Source organism: Hemicordylus capensis, chromosome 4, assembly GCF_027244095.1.
Source record: "Hemicordylus capensis ecotype Gifberg chromosome 4, rHemCap1.1.pri, whole genome shotgun sequence".
NCBI lineage: Eukaryota > Metazoa > Chordata > Lepidosauria > Squamata > Cordylidae > Hemicordylus > Hemicordylus capensis.
In genome coordinates, this window is record NC_069660.1 from 255,396,944 (window position 1) to 255,406,377 (window position 9,434).

General features: G+C 41.7%; 1 protein-coding gene across 1 annotated transcript; it reads right to left on the reverse strand.

Annotated features, from left to right (window-relative positions):
- Nucleotides 1-561: 561 nt before the first annotated feature.
- SNAI2 (snail family transcriptional repressor 2) lies at nt 562-5,582 on the reverse strand. The gene is made up of 4 exons (XM_053313403.1): nt 5,521-5,582; nt 4,399-4,644; nt 3,288-3,833; nt 562-1,653 (listed from the first exon to the last, which is right to left on the reverse strand). Exons 2-4 carry the CDS (start codon nt 4,475-4,477, stop codon nt 1,472-1,474), a joined length of 807 nt encoding a protein of 268 aa, XP_053169378.1. The 5' UTR covers nt 4,478-4,644; nt 5,521-5,582; the 3' UTR covers nt 562-1,471.
- Between the last annotated feature and the right edge of the window lie 3,852 nt (nt 5,583-9,434).

Sequence of the window (9,434 nt, forward strand, 5' to 3'; positions counted from 1 at the left end):
TGCCTTGCTCCAGAATGGAAATCCAAGTGCAGAAGCTGGCTAATACATTCAACAGATGCACACCTGGATGTGCATTTTGCACCCACCTATATCACAGTGCTCATCTGGATCCATCAAACTAGCTCGATATGTCTTTCAGACACCCGTGTTGACTAGTGCTGGACCAGAGAACTAGTCAATGTAAAAAAGTTCTGTCCAGCTTTCAGTGCACAAAATATCTTAGGGTAAAAGCTGTATCCTTCAAAGTACTACTGAAGAACAGTTTTGAATGAGGGATTTCAAGATTTATTGAGAACCATTATGTTTATATTCTGCCTTTCCTCTAAGGAGTCCATACATGAGTGCCAAGACAGTAGTAGTCTCCTATCCTATTAGTGGACTGGCACTTAAAAAAAACCCTTATCCTTAATCACACAGACTAAAACCCATAGCTTTGGTTCTGTACTCAAGCTACCCACCTATACTTTCCCACAGAGGAGTTCCATGTGCATAGCTGGGATGCAGACAGGACTCTGGATCAGAGTGCACCTTTTAACCTAATGTAGGACAAAATTACACATATATTATTCCAAAATGTTTATTGTACAAAACTTTCTAAAAAACAAGACATTCATACTTTCTTCAAGATACCTATAGGCGTTGCTATAGATAATATTTCATTTATATTCAGGACACATTCAGTCATATAAAAATAAAACTATTTACATTATGTCCACATACTCAAAGGCACTTGGAGGGTATTGCTCATGATATTGCATTTCCTTTGTGCATTTAGGAAAAAAGGCTTTTAAGTAATCCATTGTCAAACTCCCATGAACCCTCACTCTTGCACTTATTCCCGTTTTTTTTAAAGCAAGTTAACAACTGCAACAATTTTTTTAAAGAGAAGGAAATATGAATCAAGCATGCACCAGGAATGTCTGCAGTAACAGTTTTACAAAAGGCACATACTATTACAGAACAAGGCAAACCATTGAACATACATTCTCTCCCCCCACCCTCCTCTATGAATGATGCAGTTTGAAGACATCTCAGGTCACTGATCAAGAGGTATGCTATTCTAAAAAAATAAAATAAAAATCAACATGTCCTATTGGATATTGATGCGATTTGGAATACTCTGAAGGCACCTGTGATATTTGGTATCTGGCAAGAAGCAGTCTTGGTCCTGGATTGTTTTCAACACCACAATGTTTATTTGGGTGATTTTGTTTGGCAGAAATGTAAATTGCAACTGCGTGGTGCTTTCTTAGCAAAAAAGATGAGAGAAAGATTTTGTGTCCATTTGGCATGTGCTTCAATCTTCCTGCATTTTTAGATGCTTTAATTCCTTTGTGCCACCCAATGTCACACTTTAGCTGAGTTTGCACCTATTAGGGCAGGTGGCCAGTAGGAGAGGAAACACCTCTGGGCGAGAGTTCCTCTTATCTTGTCGAAAAGGAGTAGAGAAATGCCTGGAGTCCAGATAAACTCAATGTGCTACACAGCAGCCAGATTCCTCATGTTTGTGCAGGAGAGACATCCGAGAGAACGTTTTGGAACAATTTTTGCACTGGTATTTCTTCACATCCGAATGGGTCTGTAGATGGGCCCTCAAGTTGGATCTGTCTGCAAATGCTCTGTTGCAATGAGGGCATGAAAAAGGCTTTTCTCCTGGGGGAAAAAAAGATAAAGAGCTTAATTATTTAGAAGCTAAAATAAAGACTTTTCTGTATATGAGGGGGCAAATTATTTGCACAGGAGGAAAAAAAAAATCTGTGAAAAGAGCTCCTGAATTCTAAACACTATATGTGTGTGTGTGTGTGTGTGTGTGTGTATGTGTGTGTGTGTATGTATATAAAAATAACACCATTATATGCTGACCGTCATTCGTGGCTTCATACTTCAAGAGTTTGCAGGAGTCATGCTGCATTGAATGACAAGCCGCTGACACTTTCTGCTTCAGCAGGTGCAGCCACGCTTGTAGGTTGGGCTCCACCCAGTATTTCCATATGTTCACTCTGTTCATTTACTGTATCCTGTGCAACGCCCACTGCTGCCCAAGGCTGCAACTTGCATGCTTTTGACATGAATGGAAGCACTCCCATCAGACTGAACACTTCCAACATTGTACCCCACTTCCCCCCCTTTTTTGCAATGGGGCAGAACTAGAAAGAGCAAGACTAGTCAAACAGGACACCACTTGCACAGAGTTACAGCAGCATCTTGTTCAGGAAATGACTGCAACTGATGCATAAACCACTGAAGCTTGTGAACTGTATTGCCTTACACTCCAACCCAATATGCCCTTAAGAGAAAGTAAGTTCAGTGGAACTTAAGGGACACGGAGCTAGATCTGGAAGAAGTCCAGCTGTGTTCAGTGGAGCCAAGTGAGTGTACATGGGACTGCGGCCTTAGGGTCTTCAGTGCCATTGAAGACAATCAGATTTCAATGGGACCTACTTCTGCATGTTTGAATCGGACTGTTTATGCCTTAAGGTCTGCTTAGGAATTCTCACAACACACTTACTGACAAGCTTTTATTAAAGTTCAGTAAGATTTACTCCCAGGTCACCAGGAATAAAACTACATCTTTAGGTTGCAATCCCAGATTAGACTGAGATGGTCTCCCAAACCCACTTATTTGGAAGCCACATGAAATGGCTTCTAATTGAGATTACAGACCTATGACACACTTACTTTAGAGTTAATTCCATTGCTGTCAATGTCCCTGGGATGAAGCTATTGATATTTAGGATTGAGATGCTAGTTCTAATTGACCAACACACTGAACCTACAAATATATCTTGCAGGCAAGTCTCATTGATTTCAGTGGAACTTATTTTAAGTTTTGTATATAAACTGGATTCCATTTCTCTATGTTGACTAAAGGCATTTACTGTATACACTGCCTGAGTGCAACATTTGGCTACAGATTATTGTTGGGAACTCAGAATTTGTTTGCTTCTTTTTTCCTGTTTGATCCCTCTTCTATCTCACTTCTGCATTCTTTCCAACAGCATGTTCAAGGCTTATGTTAAAGCAAGAAATTCCTGTGGCCAGATAGATCTCCAGTTTGAGACAGTTTGCTGAATCAAACTTTAACTTGAAGCAACACAGCACCAGTACATAATCTAGCCCACTTGTATGAGATATGCATAGTAAGAAAAGAAATCTGGTCTGGTGTATAAACTAGGTTATTGCCCGAAAAGGAATTATATGAAATTTGCCATACAGCATGACTAAACACTTTAAAAAATGCATTATTGTGGTGATACATGGCATGTAAAATCAATGTTCCCTCTTACCAGTATGAGTCCGGATGTGTCCTTGAAGTAACCAGGGTCTAGAGAAAGCCTTGCCACAGATCTTGCAGACACAAGGTAGTGTGTGAGTCCTGATGTGCATCTTAAGAGCTCCCAGGCTCACATATTCCTTGTCACAGTATTTACAACTGAAAGATTTCCTAGACTGGGCATCACAGTGCAACTGCTTATGCTTGGCCAGTCCAGAAAAAGTAGAATAGGTCTTGTTGCATAAACTACATTGAAATTTTTCAGCTTCGGTTGCATGAGGATCTGAAAGCTTGGCCTGGATTCTCTCTTCTTCATCGCTAATGGGGCTCTCTGAGCCACTGTGATCCTTGGATGAAGTGTCAGAATGAGGAGGTGGGCTGACTCTTCCCAAAGATGAAGAATATCCAGAGAGAGGTGAGAGGTCACTGGGTAACGGGGAAGGCAGAAGCCCAGTTGTAGTCCACACTGTGATGGGGTTGTAAGCGACTGAGCTCAGGATCTCTGGTTGTGGAATTATAGGCACTGGGTAGCTCTCATAGAGGTATGGGGAAATAATCACTGGAGGAGAGAAAGAGAGACGAGAATTACTTTAAGATGACTGAGTTCTTCCTTTCTAGACTAGCAGTATAACATGTGTTCCTAGGGACTGGGGAGTATTGAAGACAAAATGAAGTTAACATGCTTTAATGACATGTACAGAGGATCCCATCAATGTGACTCTCTGATTCTTGATCACTGCCTACACCACTTTATTCATGCACTGCCCCAGTAGCTGGGAGGTCTAGTCCAAGTCACAGCTTTCCACTCCAGTCAGATATTCAGCAGCAAAACCCACATTATCCTTCAGCGTTTGCAAAATCCTTGCAAGAGAGGGGAAATTATGCATTTATTTTAGTGGTCTAGACAAGCACTAGAGCAGAAGTTTTAAATCTGCTAGAACAGAGCAGTTTCTCACAGAGAGATCACTGGAAAAAGAAACACAAAAGTTTGCTAAAGTTTGCATCAATGTGTGGAAACTAGCAGGCAAGACCCACGACACATTTTGAGAGAGAGAGAGAGAGAGAGAGAGAGAGAGAGAGAGAGAGAGCAACATTTGAGCCTGAAAGCAAATTTCTTGGATTACCTGTGTGAGTATCCAGTTCACTGTAATTTGGCTTTTTGGAAGAGTTGAAATGCTTCTTGACTAAGAAGGATCGTGGCATTTTGAAAGCAAAATTTCCTCCTCCTCCTCCCTGGATCTCCTGTTCACTGCAAAATAACGGTCTCCGGCTTCTGGGCAGCGGATAGAATCACTGGTAGCACATTGGCCCTCTACAGCATTGTCTCTTCTGCTTGTCCCATGCAGTAAAATTATCTAGTGCAGAGACTCCTTGAAAAGTGTTGTAAATACCCACTAGTCAGGTGCAGGAGGGGAGGGTCGGGGCTTTATTTTCCTCCAATCACTTGTGAATTTCCCCTAGCCTTTCTACAAACTCAGCCTGTTTGGCCAAGAGAGCAATTCCTGCTCTTCACAAGGAGGATCCAATCCCCTTTAGGAGCCCAGGACTGGGGTCAGGTTTCAGCTCCGCCCACTGCGAAGAGAGGAAGAATCCCTTGTCAGAGGGAATTCTGCTGGAGCGCCGTGATGAGCGCCTTAGTGGGGCAGCCTGCTTGTGGGCTAATTAAAAATACGTGAAGTGAGGGATGACTTTTGATTTAACTGCATCTCTCCCCGCGACCCCCACCCCTCAGGAGTTGGATGCGTCCCAAGAAGTGGAAATTGTGTGTTTGTTTTAAAAAGCCTGTTTCCCAGATGTGTGTGATAATGCAAACGCAAGGGGACGGATTGTTCGCGAGGGGCAAAGAGCAGAGGGCAGAGGGGAAGTCGTTGCAATATAATAAATAGTCCCATTTATTTAAGACGCTACTGAGAGCCGTTGGCTCGTCATGTGGGGCCTGCTATTTTGGGAAGGGAAGAGGAGTTGGACTGAGATGTTTAATAGATTAAGGAAATGTTTAGCGTTGGCCTGTGCGGAGCTGGCAGTGAGTAAGGCGCGGTGGCCCCGATCCAATTAAGTCCCATTGGAATCAATGGAACTTAACTGAGATTTTAGAGGAATTAACTTGGATCAGGGCCATTTCGGAAGCCTCCCCCCCCCCCCAAAAAAAAAGAGGAAAAGGAAAAAAAGCGGGGGTGGGGAGACGGCCAGAAAGCTCAAGCAGCCCTGCTGTGGAACAAGAGGGCTGAAATCAGAGGCACACTTACTTGGGAGTGAGCCTCGTTGGACACAGTTGCACTTACTTCTGAGTAAGCGTGTATAGGTCCAGGCTGCATGAGTCCTTTCCATTTTCAGTCCTCTTCATGTCATGATTTTGCATTTCTTTCCAGGATGGATTTAAGGGACTCCAGTAGATAACCCAGCACAGAATCAAGTATTTGCTGCCAATGCTCCTGATTATTTGCGAGGGACACAGAGAGATTCACAGACAGCAAACATGATCCCAGTACTATCAAACCCCACTTATCTGAAGGGATTATGACGAGAATAGGGTTCCTTTAGCTTCATTTGGACAAAAACCAACAACAACCCGATTCCAGTTCTTTTCAGATAGCATATAAATATGCTAAGGATTGCTCCATGCTCCAGTTTGGGAGTTGCTAGCTTTCACTTAGTGCACTATCACACCACTTATTTGCAGTGTTCACACAATACCAGTGCCAGGGACTTCTTTTTGCTGGGCAGCTATCAACATGGGCACGCAAAAGATTTGAACAATACAAGTTCAGATTCATACCATTTAACATTTGGAATTAACTCCAAGGTGGATATTTATAATGTTGAATACTCTTAAAACCTGCACTCCCCCACCCATTATGCTACACTGAATTGATTGATATAAAGTGAATGTGCAGGAAGGAGAGGTGGAGGGAAGTTGCCTTTAGACCACCCCAGCCTTCCCTGCAACAGGTGTTGGAATGGAGACATGGGGGGAAAAAATCCTTGTGGTTCTGTTAAGACTTGTAAGAGCAAAGTGCTTTGTCAAGCTGCATAACTTCTTTATCTGGGAGATGCCAAAACAAGTGCAGAAGCAAAGTTATCTGCTTTCATGTAAAGAGAGGCAACTGTTAACAGACTTCAAGGCTGGTGTTTATTCATGAGAGGCTTTACTTGGATTTTTTTTTTTAAAAATTGAATTAAAGAACACCTAAACTAGAAACAACTTGTATGTTTTCTTAATGACAAATAGTATGTGTTTTTTTACTATGGTCTATTCAGAATGATTTTCATTTTGGCTGGATCAACACAGGGAGCAAACATAGGATCCACTCCTAAGCGTGTTTTAACTTCTAATTAAGTCTACATAGGATTGCAGCCATGGGTTGCTTTCAGGTGTAAAATCACCATCTTCATTTCATCATTGAAATGTGTCCTTTATTTCCTTTTTGGTAGCACCAGCACATGTACAATCTCTGTACAGCAGGGCTCCACAACTTTGACCCTCCAGCTGTTTTTGGACTACAACTCCCATCATCCCTGACTATTGGCCACTGTATAGGGCCAAAGTTGGGCAGTCCTTGTGTACAATGTACAGTTGGGCAGTCCTTGTGTACAGTATGCTGGCAGAGATCTGCATATTGTACACATGTACAGTTATTCAGCATGCACAATAGTTTCTATCCAAGGTATGCTTTATTTTTTCACAGTTTGGCTTTCTTCTTGTACACTGTCACTTATAACTTATTTAACAGAGTAAATTCCTTCAAAAGAAAATGGAACAACTCCCAGCATTCCCAGCTACAGTTTATTATGGCTGGGGATGCTAGGAGTTGTAGTTCAGCAACATCTGGAGGAACCCAGGTTGGGAACCACTGGCTTAAAACATAGAGGTTAAATAAGGGTATATTTACGCAAAAGAAAGAGAACTCTGAATTTAGGACGGAAACCCTCCCCATACTTAACAGAAAATAACTGGGGGAAACTCTTGTCTTGGATTGGGTAAATACGGTAGCTTGTGAATGTTGGCTTTAGATTACAAGACAGGATTGTGTCACAGCTGTGCTCAGCACATAGCTCTTGTCACATGTCTGGTGCTAAATACACAGTAAGTAGTAGCATTAGTTAGTTAACACAACAGCTACTTACACCTTTGACAGAATGTGTGAAGTGACCAGCTAGACTATCAGCAAAATGCACTAAGAAAATGTTTCTGCTCTTTGGGATGCTTGAAATGTTTGCCCATTGCTAAATTTCCACAACTATTTGATTTCCAGAAGCCCTGGAATTTCTAGTACGGAAAATAACTATGGGATCAGGCCAGTCTGACTCACTTTCTGGGTATAGTTCTGGGATTCTCCAGAAGTGGCCATGCACTCATTCATATCAGCTGATGATCAGATCAATTTATATGTGTGACACAAGACATAACTATTCATTTTCCATTGTATTATCCCAGTTGCAGTTACACCAGTGCAGCATTGTAATAGCACTATGATGAATAAGGTCCCTGGGCTATTCAGACTTTGGTATAAATCATAATGTCCTGACATGTTAGCCAAGTGGCTGGGTTAAATGAATGACGTTGGGCACTGGGTACAAGACATGTTATTACATGGCTTTGAAAGGATATTAGCAGAACGTTACCTGAGTGAGGTTGTCTGTCAAAAACTGGGCAAGTCTGTATGAGGGCTACCTGAGTCAGAGTAAACAGGTGTTTAATGCAGAGGGGGAGGCTGCTCACCTGAAGATGGCCAGAGATATCATAGTGCAAGGAAGGAAGCACGGTCTGGAAGGAAATATTGCAGACATTCTGAAAGCTTGTCAGGTGTTTTGGATGGATTACATAGGTTGCTCTCTTAACCCAGGAGTAAAACATGGTAAGGTAAAGTGTGCTGTCGAGTTGGTGTCGACTCCTGGCGACCACAGAGCCCTGTGATTTTCTTTGGTAGAATACAGGAGGGGGTTTACCATTGCCTCCTCCCATGGAGTACAAGATAATGCCTTTCAGTATCTTCCAATATCGCTGCTGTTTAGGTGTATAGGTGTTGTTTTCCATAGTCTGGGAAACCTACCAGCAAGGATTTGAACTGGCAACTTCTGGCTTACTAGTCAAGTCATTTCCCCACTGCACCATTAGGTGTGCCAGTCTCCAAAAAATCTGGGATAAAGAAATTAATTTCATTATTGATGGATTGATTCTAGATGTTGGTCGTTAACTGGTTGGGAATGATGTGAAATTTAATTTTTGAGTCCCCCAAATTCAGTGGATGGTATGGCTTTATGTTTGCAGGCACAAGTACAGATGGCTTTTCTCGATCCAGTGTTCTTTACTGGTGAAGAGAAGATTGAATCCTTAGACTGAATCTTTGGCTCCATTGTTACTCTAGTTTCCAACTGGTTTGTTACTGAAGGAAGAAACCAAAAGCCAAGTTCTACAGGCAGGAACAGTCTCCCTCCCCTCCACCTGTCGCATGGCACAGAAACTCTTGTCGGCTGGGAAATTGGGAGGGTTGGCTATAAGACTAGGTGAAGCTATAAAACAAGAACTGCACTTCTGCTTACCTGGGGTGTAGAGAACAAGTTGCTCCTTCATGTTTATGAGGAGACACCGTTCATTCTTTGAGTAACAAGCCTGTATAAGTTAATGAAAGGATTAAGGACACTAAGAATTGGGGCCAAAATGTTCAAAAACCACAAACTATAATTCTGATCTTACAACTGGTTATAATTAGTTATTTTAGATTAACTATCAGAAGATATAAATATTGAGCAAATACCAAAATAAGTTTGAAAAACGTGTCTATTGTACATAAATAGATCAATGGGACAGAAACAGAAATCACATAACATGATATGAGTAATTAAGTGATGTACATATCATTAATTTTTTCTCCTAGAAGCAGCACAACCTCTGGTGGTTAACTTTTGTAATGGGGCAATGCCAATACTTAGACAATAAATAAATAAAATTAAATGCATGGAAGTGTACCTTACACCCCCGCCCCCTGAGCAATAGTTGTGGAGGGATTGCCTATCTTCTATCTAGTCACCAAGTATTAGCAGCATCATTCATTTGATTATCATCCCCTTGAAAAGCAGTACTTAATGTCAGGAAATCAGCAAAAGGTAATTTCTTAAAAGCCTTAAAATAATAAGTCACTGGTGATTCAATGCTTCTGTA